This window comes from Mobula hypostoma, chromosome 12 (genome assembly GCF_963921235.1).
Source record: "Mobula hypostoma chromosome 12, sMobHyp1.1, whole genome shotgun sequence".
NCBI lineage: Eukaryota > Metazoa > Chordata > Chondrichthyes > Myliobatiformes > Myliobatidae > Mobula > Mobula hypostoma.
This window is the reverse complement of record NC_086108.1, coordinates 8,635,161-8,660,719: the sequence shown is the minus strand read 5'-3', so window position 1 is coordinate 8,660,719 and position 25,559 is coordinate 8,635,161. Positions and strand designations below refer to the sequence as shown.

Here is a 25,559-nt window from a genome sequence, read left to right as displayed (position 1 = left end):
CCTGCAATTTCAACACTAGTCTCCTTCAAGGTCCGAGGGAACACCCTGTCAGGTCCCGGGGATTTATCCACTTTAATTTTCCTCAAGACAGCAAGCACCTCCTCCTTTTCAATCTGTACAGTTTCCATGATCTCACTACTTGTTTCCCTTAATTCCATAGACTTCATGCCAGTTTCCTTAGTAAATACAGACGCAAAAAACCTATTTAAGATCTCCCCCATTTCCTTTGGTTCCGCACATAGCCGACCACTCTGATCTTCAAGAGGACCAATTTTATCCCTTACAATCCTTTTGCTCTTAATATACCTGTAAAAGCTCTTTGGATTGTCCTTCACTTTGACTGCCAAGGCAACCTCATGTCTTCTTTTAGCCCTCCTGATTTCTTCCTTAAGTATTTTCTTGCACTTCTTATACTCCTCAAGCACCTTATTAACTCCCTGTTTCCTATACATGTCACACAACTCCCTCTTCTTCTTTATCAGAGTTGCAATATCCCTTGAGAACCAAGGTTCCTTATTCCTATTCACTTTGCCTTTAATCCTGACAGGATCACACAAACTTTGCACTCTCAAAATTTCTCCTCTGAAGGCTTCCCACCTACCGATCACATCCTTGCTAGAGAACAACCTGTCCCAATCTACGCTTTTTAGATCCTTTCTCATTTCTTCAAATTTGGCCTTCTTCCAGTTCAGAACCTCAACCCTAGGACCAGATCTATCCTTGTCCATGATCAAGTTGAAACAAGTTGACATTTCCCAGTGTCAGCCTCTGAAGTTTCTGTTTTTGCATTACTTATTTACGTTAACTATTTAATATATATACTGACTGTAATTCAGTTTTTTCCCTTTTTTATTATGTATTGCATTGTTCTGACACCCCAAAGACAACAAATTTCACGACATATGCTGGTGATTCAGATTCCAAACTTTTATTTAAGTCATTGAAGCAGAATTAGGCCATTCAGCCCATTGTGTCTGTTGTGCCATTCCATCATGGCTGATTTATTATCCCTCTCAAGCCCAGTCTGCTGCCTTCTCCCTGTAACTCTTCACGCCCTGACCAATCAAGAACCTGTCAACCTCTGCCTTAAATGTACCCAATGACTTGGCCTGCACAGCTGTCTGTGGCAACGAATTCCACAGATTCACCACCCTCTGGCTAAAGAAATTCCTCTTCATCTCCTTTCTAACATTATAAAACTCTGGTTAGGCTACACCTGCAGTATTACATACAGTCCTGGTTGCCCCACTATAGGAAGGATGTTGAGGCTTTGGAGAGGGCGCAGAAGAGATTTACCGGGATGCTGCCAGGTTTAGAGGGCATGTGCTATCAGGAGAGGCTGGATAACTTGGGTTGTTTTCTCTGGAGTGCCAGAGGCTGAGGGGAGATCTGATAGAGGTTTATAAGATTATGAGAGGCATAGATAGAGTAGAGTGTATCTGTTTCCCAAGGTAGAAATGTTTAATACCAGAGGGCATGCATTCAAGGTGAGAGGGGGAAGTTCAAGGGGGATGTGAGGGGTAAGTTTTTTACTCAGAGAGTGGTGGATGTCTGGAATGTGCTGCCTGGTCTGGTAGTAGAGGCAAATACATTAGAGGCTTTTAAGAGACATTTGGATAGGCACATGGATGTGAGGAACATGGAGGGATGTGGACATTGTGTCGGTAGGAGGGATTAGTGTTTTTGATTTGCTTTTTTGATGGTTCGGCACAGCATTGTGGGCCGAACGGCCTGTTCCTATGCTATACTGGTCTATGTTCTGTGTCATTGGACATCCCTCTATTCTGAGGTTGTGCTCTCTGGTCTTAGACTCTCCCACTCTAGGCAACAACCTCTTCACATCAACTCGACCTAGGTCTTTCAATATTTGATAGGTTTCAGTGAGATTCTCCCTAATCTCCTGTGAGTACAGGCCCAGAACCATCAATTGCTCTGAACACTCCAGGTAGGGATAGCAGCCACAACTCAAGCCTCACAAATGACCTGGGAGTCGCACAGAGCCCAGACTGGACAAGAACTGCAGATTTACTGCTCCAAAGAATGCCAGTAAACAGAAACAGATGTGTTTAGGCAGTTTATTCATTACTGTTAAGACTTTTAAATTCTAGAGTTATTTAATTACACGAGTTTACATTTTACAGCTGGCGTGGGTGGGATTTGAACTGGTGGTCCAGGGACTTAACTGCTTCACCGCCATTGGCTCCTCGGTAACTGCCGAATGGAACCCACTGCCTCTGGTGGCAGTGCGTGAGCCGTGGAGAGCAGGAACAAGGCCGATTCATGCTTCGTCGCCCTCCAACTTCCCTACCCACAGGGCCTCGTAGCAGAGTTAGTGAATGGCCACCCAGGCACAAACTGGGCGATTAGTCCTGAATCAGGGAGGGGTGAATTTTTCTTCTGTTCCTATTTGAATTCCTCCGACAGGTTCGGACAAACATCTGCTCTGACTGTGGCTGAAATACTTGTTTTCATCTGAGAACCGCAGGGTGATGGGCACAGGAGCGAAGGGACAAGCTGCATGCAAAGTTTGGTGAAAGGCTGGGGAACTCGAATGCTTTCAGGTGCCTGGGTCTCGGTGTCTGTGAGGATCGAACCTGGGCCTAACGCAGCTGCAAAGAAGGCACAGCGGCAGGTATATTCACTAGGAGTTTGAGGAGATGTGGTATGTCACCAAATGCACGTGCAGGTTTCTCCGATGTACCGTGGAGAGCATTCTAACTGGCTGCATCACCGTCTGGTGTGGGGGGAGTGGGGAGGGGTGGTGCCACTGCAGACAGATGTAAGCTTAGCCTCATCACGGGCACTAGCCTCTGTCGCATCCCGGGCACCTCCAAGGAGCGATGGCTCAAAAAAGGACTAAGAGCCCCCATCCCCCAGGACGTGCCCTCTTCCCATTGCTACCATCAGGGAGGAGGTACAGGAGCCTGCAGACACACACACTCAGCGATTCAGGAACATCCGATTTCTGAATAGACATTCAATCCAAGAACACTACCTCAGTACTTTTTTTCCTCTTTTTTTCTGCACTACTTAATTAATTTAACTTTTTTTAATATATGTACTTACTGTAATTTACAGCTTTTATTATTACATATGGCAATGTACTGCTGCCACATAACAACAAGTTTCACGTCACGTGCCGGTAATACTAAACTCAACTCGGATTCTGAACCTGTCCCGCCGAATCAGCAGTCCACAGCATGGACACAAGCTGGGACTGTGGTTACACGTAAAACATCGTCACTGAGTTATTGTAAACTTTAATCTGAATATTAAAACAGCATCAAACAGAACATAATATATTTGGCAAGATAACTTCCTTTGAAAGCTTATTCTGCATCGGTGGGAGGTGTTGGGGTCCGAGGGCAATTGTGGGGTGACTCTGATGGGGCAGTAACTTGGGAGGAGGTCCGAACGAGAGCTGACAGAGTGAGTGGCGCGTCTCAGTGCTGCTTGCCTTCCTGAAGCCCCACTCTCTGCACCTGCACCTTGTGGAGCCCCTGGAGTTTCGTTACCAGCTCCCTGATGAATTCCTGGAAGGGAACAACAGAAGGCTGCCGTCAGTCAGTAGCTGAGATGCTTTATCCCTTGAGATGTAGAAGATCGAGAGGAGATTCGACAGAGGTGTACAAAATTATGAGGGGGTACAGGCAGGGTAAATGCGAGCAGGCTCTCTCCACTCACATTGGGAGGGAAGACAACCAGAGGTTCTGCATTGAGGGTGAAAGGAGAAAAGTTTAAGGGGAACATGAGGGGAAACCTCTTCATTCAGAGGGTGGTGAGGGTGTGGTACGAGCGCCTTCACAGACTGTGCATGCAAGCTTGTATTTAATATCTAAGAGAAGTGAAGTACATAGATGGTAGGGGTATGGAGGGGTATGGATGCAGAGCAGGCCCATGGGAGTAGGCAGCTGATACGATTTTGGCTAGATGGGCCGAAGGGCCTGTTTCTGGGCTGTAATTTTCTATGACTTTACGCAAGGTCCGACATGTTTCCAGGCACACGGAAAGAAAGCCTCACCACTTATTCAATGCCGACAGAACCTTCCGGAAACATCTAGTGTATCTGTAACCCCAGGAGAAAGACTTGCATTTCGGAACTGTCTTTTATATATAGTGGAGAGTGTACTGACTGGCTGCATCACAGCCTGGTATGGAAACACACCAATGCCCTTCAGCGGAAAATCCTACAAAAAGTAATGGAAGCAACACACATCAAAGTTGCTGGCAAACGCAGCAGGCCAGGCAGCATCTCTAGGAAGAGGTACAGTCGACGTTTCAGGCCGAGACCCTTCGTCAGGACTAACTGAAAGAAGAGATAGTAAGAGATTTGAAAGTGGGAGGGGGAGGGGAAGATCCAAATGACAGGAGAAGACAGGAGGGGGAGGGATGGAGCCAAGAGCTGGACAGGTGATTGGCAAAGGGGATATGAGAGGATCAGGGGACAGGAGGTCCGTGGAGAAAGAAAGGGGGAGGGGGGAAGCTCAGAGGATGGGCAAGGAGTATAGTGAGAGGGACAGAGGGAGAAAAAGGAGAGAGAGGAAAAAAATAATAATAAATAAATAATGGATGGGGTACGAGGGGGAGGTGGGGCCTAGCGGAAGTTAGAGAAGTCGATGTTCATGCCATCGAGTTGGAGGCTACCCAGACGGAATATAAGGTGTTGTTCCTCCAACCTGAGTGTGGCTTCATCTTCACAGTAGAGGAGGCCGTGGATAGACATGTCAGAATGGGAATGGGATGTGGAATTAAAATGTGTGGCCACTGGGAGATCCTGCTTTCTCTGGCGGACAGAGCGTAGTAATGGATACGGTCCAGTCCGTCACAGACAAAGCTCTCCCCACCACTGAGCACATCTACATGAAACGCTGTCGCAGGAAAGCAGCATCCCTCATCAGGGACCCCCACTACCCAGGACATGCTCTCTTTTCACTGCTGCCATCAGAAAGAAGGTACAGGAGCCTCAGGACTTGCACCACCAGGTTCAAGAAAAGTCACTACCCCTCAACCATCAGGCTCCTGAATAAAAGGGGATAACTTCACTCAACTTGCCTCGTCATTGAAATGACTGATGATCTCACTGCACCTCATGCTCATGGTTTTAATTGCTTATTTATTTATCATCGTCGTGCCTGATGCTGGCCCCCTAGGCCTGAGTCGACGTAGTAGTAGCAGTATTTATTTATTGTTATTTTTCTCTTTTTGTATTTGCACAGTTTTGTTGTCTTCTGCACTCTCAACTCCCTAGTTTGGTGGTCTTTCATTGATTCCATCATGAGTATGTTCATAAGAAAAAGAATCTCAGGCTTGTATATGGTTACATATATATATGGAATTTTAAAATATATAAATTTTATATTCAAAGTGTATATATATATACTTTGAATATAAAATTTATTTTGAATGTTGAACATCCATTAGAAGTCATAGAGTCAAACTGCGCAGAATGAAATGTGTATGCTAAGCAAACTACTCAGATAGAGATAACACAAATTCCAGTGATAAAAATTAACCTACAAGATCAGCAGATTTCAGCAGCATGACACCTGCTACTGAAGACTAAGAAGCTTCTAGAAAAAATCCATAATTACTGGAAAATGACAAGTATCTACAGCACTGTGCGGAAGTGGAAGAGTACTCTATAGAGCTGGGGAGCGGAAGACTTTTGCACAGTACTGTGGTAATTTATGTATCGCTCTGTACTGCTGCCACAAAAAAGATGTTTCATGACGTATATGAGTGATGATAAACCTGATTCTGATATGGGTCTCTATTGTGGACTGAGAGTGGGAAGGGGGCAGGGAGAGGGGAATCATGGCTGGGAAAAGGAGGGAGCCGGAAGCACCAGAGAGACAGTAATGATCAATAACACAATTGTTTGGAATCAAATGACCTTGCCTGGTGTCTCAGGGCTGGTGTGTCAGTAGCAACCCTCCCACCCCCAGCATCCCTTGCTCCCACCAGATTTACAAACTCGCTCCCTGCTCCACATTGACACATACAGCACTGTGAGAGAGTCTTAGGCACCCTAGCTACTTATATGTGCCTAAGACTTTTGGACAGTACTGTAGGTATATATATTTCTGTTTGTTTATTGATTGATTGAGAAACAGTGTGGAACAGCCCCTGCCGGCCCTTCGAGCCACGTCACCCAGTAACTCCCGATTTAACCCTATCCTGATCACGGAACAATTTACAATATCCAATTAACTTACCAACAGATATGCCTCCGGGCTGGGGGAGGGAACCGCAGCACCTGGGCACAGGAAGGAAGTACAATCTCTTTACAAGCAGCTGTGTGCATTGACCCCGGGTCGTTTGTACTGCAAGGTGTTGCGCTAGCCACTACGCACCACGCATCACACATACGACTTTTGTACGGTATCGTAGGTGATTAGCCCACCGCCGGATCCCGATGAAGCGCGATCCCAAACTTATCTGGGAGCCAGGACTGAGGCATCAAACTTATTGCGAAGCAATTTTACTAAGTGTTACAAGAACAAATAATGAACAAAGAAAGAGGAGCTGAGAGGACATAGCAAAGAGGAAGGAAAAAAGCAGCTGTGGTCGTCTCCTACTCAGGCTGGAGATAACACAAATTCCAGTGGTAACAATTAACTTATCAAGTAGACAGATTTCAGCGGTGTGACACCTGCTGCACAACACTAGGAAGCTTCCAGAGAGAATACAGAAGCAGCTGAACCGTAATTACTGGAAAATTAATTGAAAAATTAATATTTATGGTTAGGCTACACCTGCAGTGTTGCATACAGTTCTAGTTGCCCCACTATAGGAAGCTGATAGAGGTTTATAAGATTATGAGAGGCATAGATAGAGTGGACAGGGAATATCTGTTTCCCAGGGTTGAGATGTCTAATACCAGAGGGCATGCATTGAAGGTGAGAGGGCGGAGGTTAAAAAGGGATGCCAGGGGTAAGTTTTTTTACTCAGAGCATGGTGGTTCCACTGCCTGGTCTGGTGGTAGAAGCAAATACATTCGAGACTTTGAAGAGATGTTTGGATAGGCACATGGATGTGAGGAAGATGGAGGGATATGGGCATTGTGTAGGTAGGAAGGGTTAATGTTTGGGTGTTCTTGATTTGCTTTTTAGCTGGTTCAGCACAATATTGTGGGCTGAATGGACTTGCAGTCCACAGGTCCCATTAAATCTCCCCAGACACGAGGAAATCTGCAGATGCTGGAATTTCAAGCAACACACATAAAAAACTGACGAAGGGTCTCGGCCTGAAACGTCGACTGTACCTCTTCCTAGAGATGCTGCCTGGCCTGCTGCGTTCACCAGCAACTTTTATGTGTGTTGCTTGAAATCTCCCCAGACTCTTTCCCTCACTGATATACCAGTGGTAATTTACAGTGAACAATTAAGTCAAGTTTATTGTCACTTAACTCTACACAAGTATACCGTCAAATGAGACAACGCTTCTCTGGATCAGGGTGTTAAACACAGTAGTACTTATAACACACAATAACTTGGGAAAGGAAGGATGAAATCTACAGTTAGATAAACACAGTAAAGTGCATAAATTAGATATTGTCAGGTACAGAACAGATTAACCAGTGACACTTCGAGTGAGATGCAGCAGGCAGTTCAGAAGCCTAATGGCCTGAGGGAAGGAACTGTCGCCCATCGTGGCCACCAGCCTGCACGCCTGTGAGATGCGGGAGAAAGCCCACGCAGCCACTGGCAGAAGGTGCAGACTCCACATATACAGGGTATGGAGGAACCTGACCAGCTGCAAGGCAGAAGCTACGGGCTGTTCCCGGGGACACAGACAGACGTCAACGCAGTGAAAGACACCCTTTCCTTTCGGTCTGCCAGCACATCGGGGCGTCCATGGGAGAATGCTGCTGACCGGCACACTCCAGGCGGCAGGAGTACGTGTTGAGGGACGCATCGAAGATGCGCTCACATTCCTCACACCTTCCCCATCTCGGAATCTGTGCCTGAGTGTTCCCGTTTCCTCCCACGCCCCAAAGACGCGTGTTGCTGGAATTGGCTTGCGTTCTTTCCAGAAGGGTGACACACCACCAGGTCCAAGAACATCCTGGGCGTGGCTCAGCACATCACAGAAACCAGCCACCCCTCGGCGAACTCTGTCTACACTTCTCACTACCCCAGTGAAGCAGCCAGCATCATCAAGGACCCCGTCCATCTCCGACATTCTCTCTACTCCCCCTCCCACTGGGCAGAAGGTACAAAAGCCTGAAAGCATGTGCCACCAGGCTCAAAGACAGGTCCCATTAAATCTCCCCACTGCTATGAGAGGCTGGATAAACTTGGGTTGTTTTCACTGGAGCGGTGGCGACCCAGGGGAGATCTGATAGAGGTTTATAAGATTACAAAAGGGTGGTTAAGAAGGCTTATGGAATGCTTTGTTTTATTTATCGAGGCAGTGAGTTCAAAAGTCAAGAAGTTATGTTGGAACTTTATAAAATTCTGGTTAAGCCCGCATCTGGAGTATTGCACAAACAAGAGAAAATCTGCAGATGCTGCAAGTCCAAAGCAACACACACAAAATGCCGGAGGAACTCAGCAGGCCAGGCAGCGTCTATGGTAAACAGTCAACCTCTTGGGCCCAGACCCTTCATCAGGACTGGAAGAAAAAGATGAGGTCAGAGCAGGAAGGTGGGGAAAGGGAGGAAGAAGTACGAGGTGGTAGGTGACAGGTGAAACCTGAAGAGGGGGAGGGTGAGAACTGGGAAGTAGATTGGTGAAAGAGATAAAGGACTGGAGAAGGGGGAATCTGATAGGAGAGGGGAGAAGACCATGGAAGAAAGGGAAGGGGGAAGAGCACCAGAGAGATGGGCAGGTAAAGAGATAAGGTGAGAGAGGGAAAGGGGAATGGGGGAATGGTGAAGGGGTGGGGGTAATTACCAGAAGTTCGAGAAATCGATGTTCATGCCATCAGGTTGGAGGCTACCTAGATGGAATATAAGGTGTTGTTCCTCCAACCTGAGTGTGGCCTCATCGCGACAGCAGAGGAGGCCATGGACTGACATGTCAAAATGGGAATGGAAGTAGAATTAAAATGGGTGGCCATTGGGAGACCCTGCTTTTTCTGGCGGACAGAGTGTAGGCGCTTGGCGAAGCAGTCTCCCAATCTACGTCAAGTCTCACTGATCTACAGGAGGACACACCGGGAGCACAGGATACAGTAGGTGACCCCAACAGACTCACAGGTGAAGAGACGCCTCACCTGGAAGGACTGTTTGAGGCCCTGAATGGTAGTGAGGGAGGAGGTGTAGGCGCAGGTGTAGCACTTGCCCACTTGCAAGGATAGCTATCAGGAGGGAGATCAATGGGAGGGACGAAAGGACAAGGGAGTCGCGTAGGGAGCGATCCCTTCGGAAAACAGAAAGTGGGGGTGAGGAAGGCATCCAATGGAATCCCACTGCCCAGTTCATCCATCAGCTAATTGGTCGTCATTACAGAAATTCAATTGTGACATAGGGAGGGGGTCTTGTAGCTGATGGGTTGTGCGACGAACTTTGTACGTGGTCTGGAATTGGCCTACAAATGGGATTGAAGTTTACATGTCTGTTCAGAGAATTGTTTGCAGAAAACCACACTTCTCTTGCATGCTGCGGTTTGCTTGTGCCACGACTCTCACTGATGCCCAGTCGAATCTGTGCCCCTCTTGATCTTCATGGCTAGAGACTTCAAGAGAAAGCATTCGGAAGGCATACCACAAGTGAACAGCGCACTGACGATGTCCCCTCGTACGGTGATGAAACATTTGCAAATGGATTGCCAAGGTCAGAGAACAACTCAACCCAACCATTTTGACGTACATGTGGCAAATAAAGGTAATCTTAATCATATCCCGTTGGTGAGGTTGGAACACCAATGCTTCCGTGATGTGGCTTGGGGCACTCTCCATGTATGTAGCTCCCTCCCTGACCTGCTCAATGCCTCTGTGCTTTAACTCTCTCAGTATCTTAGGGAGTGCTAGGTGTGACGCCCTTCTCTGAAGAACAGGAGTGTGGCTTTGACGTCTGCCCCGTCTCGTGGTCACAGCCTCCTCGCCCATCTGTTCTCTCCACATTCCAATCCCTTGCTGTTTACAAGTCAAATGTGAAACAGCCTCAGTCATAAACACACTCAGACCACACTTGAGTTCTGGTCACCTCAATACAGGAAGGATGCATACAGGGAAGATTTACTAGAATGTTATCCGGGTTTCATCACCTAAGTTACAGAGAAAGGTTGAACAAGTTGGGTCTTTATTCTTTGGAGCGTAGAAGGTTGAGGGGGGACTTGATAGAGGTATTTAAAATTATGAGGGGGATAAATAGAGTTGACGTGGATAGGCTTTTTCCATTGAGAATGGGGGAGATTCAAACAAGAGGACATGAGTTGAGAGTTAATAGTCATAGTCATACTTCATTGATCCTGGGGGAAATGGGCAAAAGTTTAGGGGTAACATGACTCAGAGAGTGGTGGCTGTGTGGAACGAGCTTCCAGCAGAAGTGGTTGAGGCAGGTTTGATGTTGTCGTTTAAAGTTAAATTGGACAGATATATGGACGGGAAAGGAATGGAGGGTTATGGGCTGAGTGCAGGTTGGTGGGACGAGGTGAGAGTAAGAGTTCGGCACGGACTAGAAGGGCCGAGATGGCTTGTTTCCGTGCTGTAATTGTTATATGGTTGTATTTGAAAGAGGGTGCGGAGGAGATTTACTAGAGAGCATGTCTTATGAGGATGGGTTGAGTGAGCTAGGGCTTTTCTCTCTGGAGCGAAGGAGGATGAGAGCTGACTCGATAGAGTGTACAAAATGATAAAAGGCATAGATGGAGTGGATAGCCAGAGACATTATTTGCTGGGCTAATATGAGGGGTCATAATTTGAAGGTGATGGGGGGAAAGTATGGAGGGGAGGATGGAGGAGATAGTGTTTTTTTCACACAGAGAGCGGTAGGCGTGTGGCCAGAGGTAGCGGCAGAGGCAAATACACCAGGGGCAGTTAAGAGATTGGCACGTGGATGACAGAAAAATGGAGGGTTATATAGGTGGGAAGGGTTGAATTGATTTTAGATTAGGTTGATAGGTCAGCACAACATTGTGGGCCAAAGGGCCTGTATTGCGCTGTAGTGTTCTATGTTCTGCACATAGTTAACCAACCATCCCCTGCCCACTGTGAAGATTTCCAAAGACTGGCAAACAAAGATGAGACTTCCCATCTTATCCTACTTGGTGGTTCCCTTGTCCCAAGGCCATGCCCCCCTCACTTCCAAACGCCCCAATGCAGGGAGACAGCCGTTCAGTCAGTCCCCCTCACAAACTTGAACGCCCGTGGCCATTTGCCGTTTGCCGTATCTACTCCTGCTCTCCTCCATAGCACCTTGTTCGTTATAGAGACCAACCCACTGATTCTACACAGTATCAGCACCGAGCCTAGTCTACAGGAGCTGCTGCATCAAGGATGCGACGACCATGGAGTGCCACGGTAACGTAGTGATTAGCACGGCACTATTACAGCTCAGGGGTGCTGGATTCCAGAGTTCAATTCCGGCGTCCTCTCTTAGAAAATCTGAACGTTTCTCCCCGGGACCGCATGGGTTTCCCCCAGGTGCTCCAGTTTCCTCCCACAGTGCAAAGACGTACAGTTAGATGGTTAATTGGTCATTGTCAATTGTCCCATGATTCGGCTGGGGTGACAGGGGGAGGGAACGTCGACTCAGACCATGAGAGACCTGCGTCCGGCATTTCCATGCCTTACAAGGCGCAGATTGGGGTGACAGAATAGGCCGTTACTTTTTGTAGGATTTTCCGTTCAAGAGCATTAGTGTTTCCAAACCAGGCTGTGATGCAGCCAGTCAATATACTCTCCACTACACATCTCGAATTGAATTGAATTGACTTTATTTCTTACATCCTTCACATACATGAGGAGTAAAAATCTTTACATTACATCTCCATCTAAATGTGCAATCATAGTAATTTATAATAATTTATATTAAATAGAACAGTCAATGTAACATAGGATACACTCAAATCAGTGTAAGTTAAACAGTCTGACGGCCTGGTGGAAGAAGCTGTTCCAGACTCGGTTGGTCCTGGCTTCTCTGCTGTGGTACCGCTTCCCGGATGGAAGCAGCTGGAACAGTTTGTGGTTGGGGTGACTCGGGTCCCCAATGATCCTTCTAGCCCTTTTTACACACCTGTCTTTGTAAATGTCCTGAAGTTCACAACGACAGATGCGCTGGGCTGTCCGCACCACTCTCTGCAGAGTCCTGCGATTAAGGGAGGTACAGATCCCATACCAGACAATGATGCAGCCAGTCAGGGTGTTCAAAACTGTGCCCCTGTAGAATGTTCTCAGGATTTGGGGGCCCATACCAAACTTCTTCAACCGTCTGAGATGAAAGAGGCGCTGTTGTGCCCTTTTCACCACACAGCTGGTGTGTACAGATCACGTGAGGTCCTCGGTGATGTGGATGCTGAGGAACTTGAAGCTGTTTACCCTCTCAACCCTGGATCCATTGATGTCAATAGGGGTTAGCCTGTCTCCATTCCTCCTGTAATCCACAACCAGCTCCTTTGTTTTTGCGACATTGAGGGAGAGGTTGTTTTCTTGACACCACTGTGTCAGAGAGATGACTTCTTCCCTGTAGGCCAGCTCGTTATTGTTTGAGATTAGGCCAATCAATATAGTGTCGCCAGCAAATTTAATTAGCAGATCAGAGCTGTGTGTGGCGACACAGTCATGGGTAAACAGGGAGTAAAGGAGGGGAGAGTACGCAGCCCTGAGGGGCTCAGGTGTTGAGAGTCAGAGGGGTGGAGGTGAGGGAGCCCACTCTTACAACCTGCTGGCGATCTGACAGGAGGTCCAGGATCCAGCTGCACAAGGCAGGGTGAAGGCCGAGGTCTCTGAGCTTCTTGTCAAGCCTGGAGAGAATTATTGTGTTGAATATTGAACTGTAGTCCAAAACAGCATTCTCACATAAGCATCCTTCTTCTCCAGATGTGTAAGGACGGTATGTAGAGCAGAAGCTATTGCATCATCTGTCGATCGGTTGTGTTGGTAGGCAAACTGTATTGGGTCCAGTGTGGGTGGTAGCAAGCTGCAGCCTCTCAAAGCATTTGATTATTATTGAGTTGATTGTGACAGGGCACCAGTTGTTCAGACATGTTACCTTGGCCTTTTTAGGTATAGGGACAATAGTGGATAATTTGAAGCAGGAGGGCACTCTACACTGGGAGAGGAAGGGATTAAAGATGTCTGTAAACACACCTGCCATTTGTGCTGGGCACATCCTGAGTACTCACCCTGAGATGCCGTCCGGTCCCGTAGCCTTGTGACTGTCCACTCGTTGGAAACATCTGCGTACCTCAGCCTCAGAGATGACCAGCTTGCAGGTTGTAACGGTGGCTTTCCTCAGAGGCTCAGAGTTAGTGACATTGAACCAGCATAAAAGCGATTGAGCTCATCTGGGAGAGAGGCCACGATGTTGGCAGCACCACAACCTTTGGCTTTGAAGTCTGTGATGGTATCCAGCCCTCGCCACAAATCATGTGATCATTGTGAATCTTGACTCAATCTTGTCCATGTATTATTGTTTCACAGCCTTGATAGCTTTGCGCAGATCATAGCTGCTTTTCTTGAGCTCCTGCTGATTGCTGGTGATGCAAGCTCGATGTCGCGTAGTAAGTGCTGCTTGCACGGAACTATTGACTCAGGGTTTCTGGTTCGGGAAAACCCTGACCGACTTCTGGGGGACAACATCGTCGATGCACTTCCGGATGAAGCATGTGACTCCATCCGTGAACTCGGAGACATCCTCATCATGGAAGACATTCCTGTCGACGTCATCAAAGCAGTCCTGCAGCGTGGAGGCCGACTGGTCGGACCAACAGCGGACGGTTTTAACTATGGCCGCCTCCTGTTTCAGCTTCTGCTTGTTCGTCGGCAAAAGCAGGATCGAAGAATGATCTGATTTTCCAAAAGCTGGGCAAAGGAGAGCTTTGTAAGCGTTGCAGAAGGGAGTGTAGCAGTGGTCAAGTGTGTTATCTCCACGGGTGCTCACCTGAATGTGCTGACAAACTTTGGAGAGACTTTCGTCAGCAACACTCGATTAAAGTCACTGGTGAAGTTGAAGACAGCCTCTGGGCTCTGCAGTCTCCAGTGTGTTGATCCACAGAAGTTTGTCAAAGCCGGATTTCCACAAACTCTTAAGGAAGTAGAGGCGGTGCTGTGTTTTCTTCATAATTGCATTTACGTGCTGGGCCCAGAGCAGGTCTTCTGAAATAATAACACCCAGATAATTAAAGTTGCTGATGGCCTCCACCTCTAATTCTCGGACGAGGGGACTGGCTCATGGACCTCTGGTTTCTTCCTCCCGAGACCTGAGCTTAACTTACACAAGGTCCCTTCAAGAGTCTGATAACAGTGGGGCAGAAGCTGCTGCATGTAAGCTCTTCATTGTATCTACATGCACTTGTGTACGACTTGACTTTGACCATAAAGGCATCCGTTAGTCTTGTGAGACCATGGATCTGCGCCTGGAAAGTCTTCAGTCTCCAGGGCGCAGGCCTGGGCAAGGTTGTATGGAAGACCGGCAGTTGCCCATGCTGCAAGTCTCACCTCTCCACAATACCAGTGCTGTCCAAGGGAAGGGCAAGGGCCAGTGTCGTCGCAGAGCACTGTGTGGTTAAGTGCCTTGCTCAAGGACATAACACACTGCCTCGGCTGGGGCTCGAACTCACAACCTTCAGATCGCTAGTCGAATGGCCTAACCACTTGGTCATGTGCCCACACACTTTGACCAAAAGACCTAAGACACAGGAGCAGAATTAGGCCATTCAGCCCATCGAATCTGCTCTGCCATTCTATCATGGCTGATTTATTATCCCTCTCCTGTCTCAGAGTCATAGAGTCATAGAAAAATACAGCACAGAAACAGGCCCTTCGGCCCTTCTGGTCAAGGCCAAGCCATTTAAACTACCTTCTCCCATCGACCTGCACCAGGACCATTCCGACAGGCTGCATCACTGTCTGATATGGAGGGGCTACTGCACAGGACCGAAAGTGGGTTGCAGATTTAGTCGGCTACATCTTGGGTACTAGCCTACAAAGTACCCAGGACATCTTCAAGGAGCAGTGTCTCAGAAAGGCAGCGTCCATTATTAAGGACCTCCAGCACCCAAGGCATGTCCTTTTCTCACTGTTACCATCAGGTAGGAGGTACAGAAGCCTGAAGGCACACACTCAGCGATTCAGGAACAGCTTCTTCCCCTCTGCCATCCAATTCCTAAATAGACATTGAACCCTGGGACACTAACTCACTTTTTTTTAATATACAGTATTTCTGTTTTCGCACATTTTTAAAAATCCATTCAATATACATAATTGATTTATTTGTTTATTTATTATTATGTTTTACTTTATTATTATTATTTTTTCTCTCTCTGCTAGATTATGTATTGCTTTGAAGTGCTGCTGCTAAGCTAACAAATTTCACATCACATGCCGGTGATAATAAAGTTGATTCTGATTCTGACATTGCTCTTGCCTTCCTCACCATGATCTCAACCTGCAAATTAACTTTTAGGGGATCCTGCACAAGGACTCCCAAAACCCTTTGTGCCTCCGTTTTTTTGTATTTTCTCTCCATTTAGAAAATAGTCAACTTTTTCATTTCTTCTACCGAAGTGCATGACCAAACATTTCCCAACTCTGTATTCCATCTCTCATTTCTTCGCCAATTCTCCTAAACTGTCTAAGTCCTTCGTAGTCTCTGTTTTCTATACCCGTGACTGACTGTGTGGCTAGGTATAGCTCAAATATCAGCGATAAATTTGCTGACGATACAACCATCGTTGGTAGAATCTCAGGTGGTGACAAGAGGGAGTACAGGAGTGAGATATGCCAACTAGTGGAATGGTGTCGCAGCAACAACCTGGCACTCAATGTCAGTAAGATGAAAGAGCTGATTGTGGACTTCAGGAAGGGTAAGACGAAGGAGCACATACCAATCTTCATAGAAAGATCAGAAGTGGAGAGAGTGAGCAGTTTCAAGTTCCTGGGTGTCAAGATCTCTGAGGATCTAACCTGGTCCCAACATATTGATGTAGTTATAAAGAAGGCAAGACTTTATTAGGAGTTTGAAGAGATTTGGCATGTCAACAAATACACTCAAAAACTTCTATAGTTGCACTGTGGAGAGCATTCTGACAGGCTGCATCACTGTCTGGTATGGAGGGGCTACTGCACAGGACCGAAAGAAGCTGCAGAAGGTTGTAAATTTAGTCGGCTCCATCTTGGGCACTAGCCTACAAAGCACCCAGGACATCTTTAGGGAGTGGTGTCTCAGAAAGGCAGCATCCATTATTAAGGACCTCCAGCACTCAGGGCATGTCCTTTTCTCACTGTTACCATCAGGGAGGAGGTACAGAAGCCTGAAGGCACACACTCAGCGATTCAGGAACAGCTTCTTCCCCTCTGATATCCGATTCCTAAATGGACATTGAATCCTTGGACACTACCTCACTTTTTAATTATATATTATTTCTGTTTTTTGCATGATATTGATTTATTGAATATATGTATACTGGAACTTATTTATTTATTTACTTACTTTTCTTCTCCTTCTTCTATATTACACATTGCATCGAATTGCTGCTGCTGAGTTAACAAATTTTACGGCACATGCCAGCGATAATAAACCTGATTCTGAAGTGTTTGTTCTCCAACCATCTTGCAATAAAATGCTCCTTGTACTTTCCTTCAATGTACCGAAGTCGCCAGACACAATCCCAAGTGGAAAGGGTGAAAGAGACTCCACTTCCCTGTTTCCATGGTCACCATCTGAGCTGGTCAAAATGCCCCTAGTATTGTGTCCAAGCATACAGCCAGGCAAAGATACTCCCATCTATAAAAGTCCAGTCCAAATTTCCATATAAAGGAACATGTCACTATGAAAGGTCACATGGGAAACAGTTCAATTGGAATATTCCTCAAATATTCATATCATCGTTCTTGGCTGGATGAGTAGCAACTATCCATCACATGACAGTCCCAGAGATGGGCAACATTTTGCACCCAGCTCTCAAGGGAATAAAATATTCCTGTCCTCACTGCTTAAAGGTACTGAAACGCCAACAGAAGCTCCAAAGTTCAACGTACATTTGTTCTCAAAATATGTATAAATTATACAAATTTGAGATTTGTCTCCTTACAGGCAGCCACAAAACAAGAAACCCGAAATAGCCGGTTGAAAGAAAAGACCAACAAACATCCAATGCGCAGAGAGAAAAAACACAAGGTTGTGCAAGCAACAGCATTCAGAATGGAAGTGAGTCCACAGACATGAGGCCCGGTCAGCTGGAGCAGGCCCACAGCCTCGGTGTCGGTTCATCGCACTGGGGGCAGATCATCGGGGAGCTCGCAGCTCGGACCAGCCCCGGCGTCGGTTCATCACACTGGGGGCAGATCATCGGGGAGCTCGCAGCTCGGACCAGCCCCGGCGTTGGTTCATCACACTGGGGGCAGATCATCGGGGAGCTCGCAGCTCGGACCAGCCCCGGCGTCGGTTCATCACACTGGGGGCAGATCATCGGGGAGCTCGTAGCTTGGACCAGCCCCGGCGTCGGTTCATCACACTGGGGGCAGATCATCGGGGAGCTCGTAGCTTGGACCAGCCCCGGCGTCGGTTCATCACACTGGGGGCAGATCATCGGGGAGCTCGTAGCTTGGACCAGCCCCGGCGTCGGTTCATCACACTGGGGGCAGATCATCGGGGAGCTCGCAGCTCGGACCAGCCCCGGCGTCGGTTCATCACACTGGGGGCAGATCATCGGGGAGCTCGCAGCTCGGACCAGCCCCAGCGTCGGTTCATCACACTGGGGGCAGATCATCGGGGAGCTCGCAGCCCGGACCAGCCCCGGCGTTGGTGCAGCGTAGAGTTGAGTAAGTGCTGTGCGGCAGTGAGCGGAACCGGCCCTCGACCCTGGGGGGAGGAAGGGCCTTCGACTTGAAAAACTGGCCCAGGACAGAGGATGGACGGAGGGCTCCTGTCAGCAGCCTATGCCCCAGTAGGGGTGATGGACTTAAGTGATTGCTTGAGGGTGAACTCTGTGGGCACGACTGCAGCAATGAATGATGTTTTGAGCTAATTAGTGATCTCAGGTTCACCAGACAAACCCGGCAGAACAGATACTCGAGAGGAGAGTCTGGCACCTCCAAGCATCAGAGAGGCCTCCATCTTGGCAGGGAAGGTGGCCGTTGGTCAAACGCCAGTTGGGGGGTTGAGATCCTCCTGCTAGTTGACGCACAATTGTTGTAAAACAGGACTCACCTACGCTTCCTGATGTCCCAGGAAAGCAGCCAACGTAATTCCTGCCGCTGTCAGGAAAGAGTATGTACACTCTCCCCGTGACTGTGTGAGTTTCCTCCAAGCGCTCCAGTTCCCTTCCACAATCCAAAGACGTACCGATTTGTAGGGTGATTGGTCATTGTAAATTGTCACGTGATTAGACTGGGATTAAACTGGGGGATTGCTGGGCAGCGCAGCTCGAAGGGCCAGAAGGGCCTGTTCTGTGCTGTATCCCAATCAATCAATAAATAATCAAAGACCTGGCTGATCCTGGACATTCCCTCTTCTCCCTCTTCCATCGGGCAGAAGACACAAAAGCCTGAAAGCACGTAACACCAGGCTTGAAGACAGCTTCTATCACACTGCTGTCAGACTCTTGGATGGACATTTCGTACAATGAGGATGAACTCACTTTCCCAATTTACCTCATGGTGGCCTTTTCATTTCCCTTGCCCACCTGCACTGCATCTGTAATCGAACACACTCTGTTCCGTTTTCCTTTTGTACCACCGCAGTGTACAGATATTGAGAATGGTCTGTGTGGACAGTACGCAGAAAAAGGCTTCTGACCGTGTCTCTCAGTCTATGTGACAATGTTAAACCAATACCTCCCCAGTTAGTCAGACACAACTCTCCCTTAATAAGTACCTTGCTGACTTTCCCTCACAGCCTGGAATGGAAACACCAAGGCCCTTGAACAGAAAAGCCTACAAAACATAGTGGATACGACCCAGTCCGTCACGGGTAAAGCCCACCCCACCACTGAGCACATCTGCATGAAATGCTGTTGCAGGAAAGCAACATCCCTCATCAGGGACCCCCACCACCCAGGCCATGCTCTCTTCTCACTGCTGCCATTAGGATGGAGTTACAGGAGCCTCAGGATTTGCACCACCAGGTTCAGGAACAGTTACTACCCCTCAACCATCAGTCTCCTGAACCAGAGGGGATAACTTCACTCACCACAATGAGCCTCAGGTCCCACACCACCAGGTTCAAGAACAGTTATTACTCCACAACCATCAGGCTCCTGAACCAGAGGGGATAACTTCACTCACTACAATGAGCCTCAGGTCCCACACCACCAGGTTCAGGAACAGTTACTACCCCTCAACCATCAGGCTCCTGAACCAGAGGGGATAACTTCACTCACCACAACTCTGAACTGTTCCCACCACCTATGGACTCACTTTCTAGGACTTTTCTTCTCATGTTCTCGATATTTATTGCTTGTTTGTTCATTATTATATATATTTTTTCTTTTTCTATTTGCAGTTGGTTGTCTTTTGGACATGGGTTGTTTGCCTGTCTTGTGTATGGGATTTCATTGATTCTGTGGTGTTTCTTTGTATCTACTGTGAATGCCTGCAAGAAAATGAATCTCAGGTGGTGATGTATATCTGGTTTGACAATAAATTTACCTTGAACTTTGACTAATCCTTACCTTCCCAACAGATGTGTGTTCTAGCCCTCAGATTTAATTCTGATAATTCAAGATTATGTACAAGTAAAGGCATTCGTTAGTCTTGCGTGACCATGGATCTGTGCCTGGAAAGTCTTCACTCTCCAGTGCGCAGGCCTGGGCAAGGTTGTATGGAAGACTGGCAGTTGCCCATGCTGCAAGTCTCCCCTCTCCACGACACCAATGTTGTCCAAGGGAAGGGCATTAGAACCCATACAGCTTGGCACCAGTGTCATCGCAGAGCAATGTGTGGTTAAGTGCCTTGCTCAAGGATACAACACATTCCCTCAGCTGGGGCTCGAACTCACGACCTTCAGGTCGCTAGTCCAATGCCTTAACCACTTGGCCCGTGCCCTCACTGTACAACATACAGTGGAAAGTGTCGTTTACATAAACAACCAACACAACCTGACGATGTGCTGGGGGAAGCCCGCGAGTGCTGCCACACATTCCGGTGTCAACAGAGCACGGCCACAATGCTCGGCAGAGCAACACAGGACGCAGTAAGCAACAAAACAACAACAGCACAACAAGCCCCGTTCCTCCCTCCCACCAACGTATATACACAGTCCTCTAACCCCATTGTCAGTTGTTTAAATAATTCATTACGGGTTACAGGTATAAATATGTTCATTGCCTACTTCATCATGCTACCATGTGATATGTGCACGCCTCGCCTAAACCTGCATTCCCCGATTCCCATGTTTCCCTTGAATTAATTTAACGTTTTGAAGTTACAAAACTTAAACACCCAGGACAGACCTCATGCCCTCCAGCAGACATGGGCAGCCTCACGGAGACTCGCAGGCTTGGCCGTGGCCAAAAATTTTTTCTTTTTCTTTTCAAATCTTTTTATTGTTATATTATACAGGAAAAATAACATGAGTACATAGAAGTAACAACACTTACAATGCCTCAAAAAAAAACATTATCTTAAAGATTGAAACAAAATTTTGTGATAACAAAAAAAACCTACTAAGCAGAAAAGTGAGAGAAAAAGAAAGAACCCATTAGGTGTACAACCCCAGAGTCATGCGTCATACAAGAAGCTTCTAAAAATAAACATCAAACCGCCAGCAAGAAAAGAAAATAGACTAAAAAATTTACAATTAGATCATGGAAAAATTATATCAATTAACTCAAATGATAATAGCGAGCAAATGAGCCCCATCTTTTCTCAAAGTCAAATAAAGGTTCAAAGGTTCGACTTCTAATTTTCTCCAAACTAACAATTTGGCCATATTAAATCAACGAGCCTTTAATCATGAGCAAATCTGCAGATACTGGAATTCCAAGCACCACACACAAAATGCTGGAGGAACTCAGCAGGCCAGGCAGCAGCCATGGAAAAGAGTGAACAGTCGACGTTTTGGGCTGAGACCCTTCTTCAGGACAGGGGAAAAGAAAAATTAAGTCAGAGCCGGAAGGTGGGAGGAGGGGAGGAAGAAGACCAAGGTGATGGGCGATAGGTGAAACCAGGAGAGGGGGATGGGGTGAAGTAAGCGCTGGGAATGTGATTGATAAAAGGGATAAAGGGCTGGAGGAGGGAGATCTGATAGGAAAGGAGAGAAAACCATGGAAGAAAGGGAAGAGGGAGGAGTACCAGAGGGAGGTGATGGGCAGGTAAGGAGAGAAGGTGAGAAAGGGAAAGAAGAATGGGGAAATGGAAAAGGAGAGGAGGGTTCGAGAAACCAGTGTTCATGCCATCAGGTTGGAGGCTACTCAGATGGGATGTGCTCCTCCAACACCTTTAGATGCTCCTTAAAGTTGTCAAAACTGCCGGGGGGGGGGGAGGTGTAGTGGTAATGGGGACAAGCTCCCACTACTTATGAAATGTTCCCAATGGTGCGCACCTCAAATTGCCTCTGACAATCAACTCCAGCTCTGGGCCTTCACGTGTGGCTAAGCTACTAAGCCCGGCAGAACCGTTTCTACCGACATGAGGAGGGGCAAAGGTGGGTTGCTGGTGCCTTAAAACCAGTCGCTTCGGGCAGATGGGGCTCATCAGACATGGTTGACACCTCATCTAGGAGAAGGAAAACTCTGATCTCAGACCTCTGCTGCCTTGAGTCTAGGACCAGAGGGCACAGAACAGAGGGATGTCCACTTAGAACAGAGATGGGGAGGAATTTCTTCAGCCAGAGAGTGGTAAATCTGTGGAATTAATTGCCACAGTTAGTTGTAGAGGCCAAATCATTGGCTGTGTTTAAAGTGGAGGTTGATGGGCTCTTGATTAATCAGGGTGTCAAAGATTATGGGGAGAAGGCAGGAGAATGGGTTGAAAGGGACAATAAATCAGCCATGATGGAACGGTGGAACAGACTCGATGGGCTGAATGGTCTATTTCTGCTCCAGTGTCCTATGGTCAATATTAAACCAAACAATATTCCAAGCCTACAGCAGTCATCAATCAGCCAGGACCACAAACTTTACAAACTGGGGGAACTTTTCTCATATGTCCATTTCTTCATTTCCTCTTTCAATTCCTCCAACAGGTTCGGACAAACATCTGCCCTGATTGTCACCGAAATGTGTGTTTTCATTTGAGAACTGCAGGGTGATGGGCACAGGAGCAAAGGGACAAACTGGAATCAAAGTTTAGTGAAAAGTTGGGGAACTCGAATGCTTTTAAAATCCTGGGTGTCAGTATCTGTGAGGATCGAACCTGGACCCAACATATCGATGCACGGCAGTGACTATATTTCATTGGAAGTTTGAGGAGATTTGGTATGTCTTCTGTGACGGGGTCCTGAATTACCCCTATGAACTGTGCTTTCAAAAGAGAGAGAGAGAGTTGTGGAACACAGTCACCTTGTTCAAAAGAGAGAGAAAGAAAGAGAGAGAGGCGAAGACTGCTCACAGCATGTTTACACTTCTGCAAGGACACTGGCAGCTTCCAAGTTCTTACAGAGAGGGGAGGAGCTGCTTGATGGACAGTTGGTATTCAGCATGGTGAGATAAATAGAAGGTCAGCTGTTACACCTGGAGACACATGGTTTTGGACACTGAATGAGCTTTGTTGTGCCCACCGAAAAGGTGGGTTTTGGAGGTGCGATCAGGCGGATCCATCAGTGGCTTTCGCAGTGTGAAAAGGGTGTGACCGGTGGGGAGTTATTCGTGTGTCCAACCCTCGCCTGGGTTGATAATTCCACCACAGAAGAACGGTCCCCTTTGTTGTGGTCACAGTCAGTGACTTCTAAAGGATTTCGGAGGACAATGGGAAGATTGATGGCGTCAGCTCACCTAAAGACTCGAATCTCTCCCCCTCTCTCTCTCCATCACCTCTCAACTCAATACCACGAACTGAACTGAACTTTACTCATCATTGTAAGACTATCTATTTACCCCTAGACTCGAAGAAGCTTGGTTTTCATATATTTACACACTTATATATATATAATCATTGCTAACCTGTTTGATATATCTGCATTTTATATTCCTGTATTGTGTAGTTACTAATAAATACCATTAGTTAATAGCAATACTGGACTCCAAAGTGTTCTCCATTTCTGCTGGATCTTTAACCCGTCACGGGGTACGTGACACTTCAAAAACACTCAAAAGTGTATATGATATACTGTGAAGAGCATTCTAACTGGCTGCATCACATTTGGTACGGGATGGGGGTGGGGGCATGGCACAGGATCAAAATAAGCTGCAGAGATTGTAAACATAGTCAGCTCCATCCTGGGCACCAGCCTCCGTAGTATCCATGACATCTTCAAGGAGTGATGCCTCAAAAAAGCAGTGTCTATCTTAAAGGAACCTCATCACCCAGGTCATGTCTTTGTTCTGTTATTATGTATTGCAATGTACAGCTACTGCTGCTGCAAAGACAACACATTTCACAAGAGATGCCCCCAATCCTGATTCTCCGTCAGGGAGAGTAATGGAACCAATTGTGGGCAGCACAGCAGCGTAGCGGCTGGCGTATCTGATCACCGACTGGGGTTCGATTCCTCCGGCTGACCGTAAGGAGTTTGTACGTTCTCCCCGTGACCGCGTGGGTTTCTTGCAGGTGCATGAGAAAGATTCCGTGAACGAAAGGGTTAACGTATGAGGAGCGTTTGATGGCTCTGGGCCTGTACTCGCTGGAGTTCAGAAGAATGAGAGGGAGAATCTCTTTGAAACCTATCGAATATGGAAAGACCTAGATAGAGTGGGTGTGGAGAGGATGTCTCCTGTAGTGGGCCATACATTTCAAAAAGGGTCAGCATGGACTAGATGGGCCAAAGGGCTTTCCTGCACGTACTTCTTTATCATTCTATTCCAATGACGTGGGAGCACAAGAGTTCAGGTGTACATGACGATAAGGGGTACAGATCGAGCATGGATAGACACTTACTTCCCGGGCAGAAACGGCTAAGACCAGGGGGCATAATTTTAAGGCGATTGGAGGAAAGTATGGGGGGGATGTGTGTCAGAAGTAGACTTTTTACACAGTGGGGGTTGTGGAACACACTGCTAGATGTGGTGGTACAAGCAGATACATTAGGGACACTTAAGAAACAACATATGGATGTGGGAGGGAAGGATAAGATTGATCTTAGAGAAGGTTAACAGGTTGATGCAACATCACAGGCCAAATGGCCTACGCTAGGGTTAGGGTTAAATAGGTGTGTTGTGCCATTCTGTGTTCTAAGATGTACAGGTTGGGGTTAGTCAATTGTGAACGAGCTCTGTTGGAACTGGAAGCGTGGCAACACTTGCGGGCTGCCCCCAGCACATCCTTGGACCGTGTTGGTCGTTGATGCAATCGACACATCTCACCGTATGTTTCGACGTCCACTGCAGTGTTTACGATGGAGTTAGAGTGAAGGAATCTGTGAGAATGTGGTGTTGGTGACCGGCTGGCTCTCACGCCCAGCCGGTACAGAATCGTTGTTCTGCTGTGCTGTGATTAGTGTGTGATCACGGATGGAGTAACCTCTGCTCGGCCCTGTCGTCAGCAAACAGCCATAAACGTAGTCATCGCTGACCGTCCAATTCAGACTTTTAATCACAAGCTGAACGAGGCCTACAATGAGTCACAGAACAACCCAGATAAGCTATGAATCAGGGGTTGCTGGGCGGCGCGGCTCACTGGGGCAAGCTGTATCCCTAAATACGTAAATACATAACCAAGGAACTGCAGCCCAAGCCTTGTAGCTCCTTTCGAGAGGTAAACCATCGGCTGTAGTCCTGTGGGGACTCTTCTACACTGGTGAAACCCGTCATAAGCTGGGGGACTGCTTCATCACACCCCCCCCCCCGCACCACCCGCTACAAGCAGGACTTCTCGGATGCCAAGCATTTTCTGATTCCCATTCTGAGGTGTCGATCCATGGCCTCCTCTTGTGCCAAGACAAGAGTAGAGGAGCAACACCTTATATCCCATTCAACTGGATGGCATGAACATCAATTTCTCCTTCTGGTAAACAAATCTCCACGCTCCCCCCTCCTCTATTCCCCACTCTGACCTTTCACTTCTTCTCACCTGCTTATTACTTCCCCCTGGGTTCCCTCCACCCTCCCTTGCTTCTCTCTCCTATCCTGCTTCCCCTTGGCCTTCCCCCACCCTGCATCTGGCTTCAGCTATCGCCTTCCAACTAGCCTCTTCCCCCTCCTCCTCTTAATTCTGGCACGTTGGGCTGCTGATCATGAAAACCACCATGACGTACAATTATACAACCCTCAAATCTGACTGCTTACAGGCCACAAACAGACATCCCACCTCTCCCGGAACTTCCGGGAGTCTCCCTCATATTAATAGTGGCTCCCTGA

General features: G+C 47.4%; 1 protein-coding gene across 1 annotated transcript in view; it reads right to left on the bottom strand.

The window, feature by feature from the left end:
- Nucleotides 1-918: 918 nt before the first annotated feature.
- ppp1r14ab (protein phosphatase 1, regulatory (inhibitor) subunit 14Ab) overlaps nucleotides 919-25,559 on the bottom strand; it is a 101,703-nt gene continuing 77,062 nt past the window's right edge. The window contains exon 4 of the mRNA XM_063063596.1: nucleotides 919-3,533. Coding sequence (XP_062919666.1) covers nucleotides 3,444-3,533 — 90 coding nt within the window. The 3' untranslated portion in view covers nucleotides 919-3,443. The remainder of the gene's footprint in view (nucleotides 3,534-25,559) is intronic.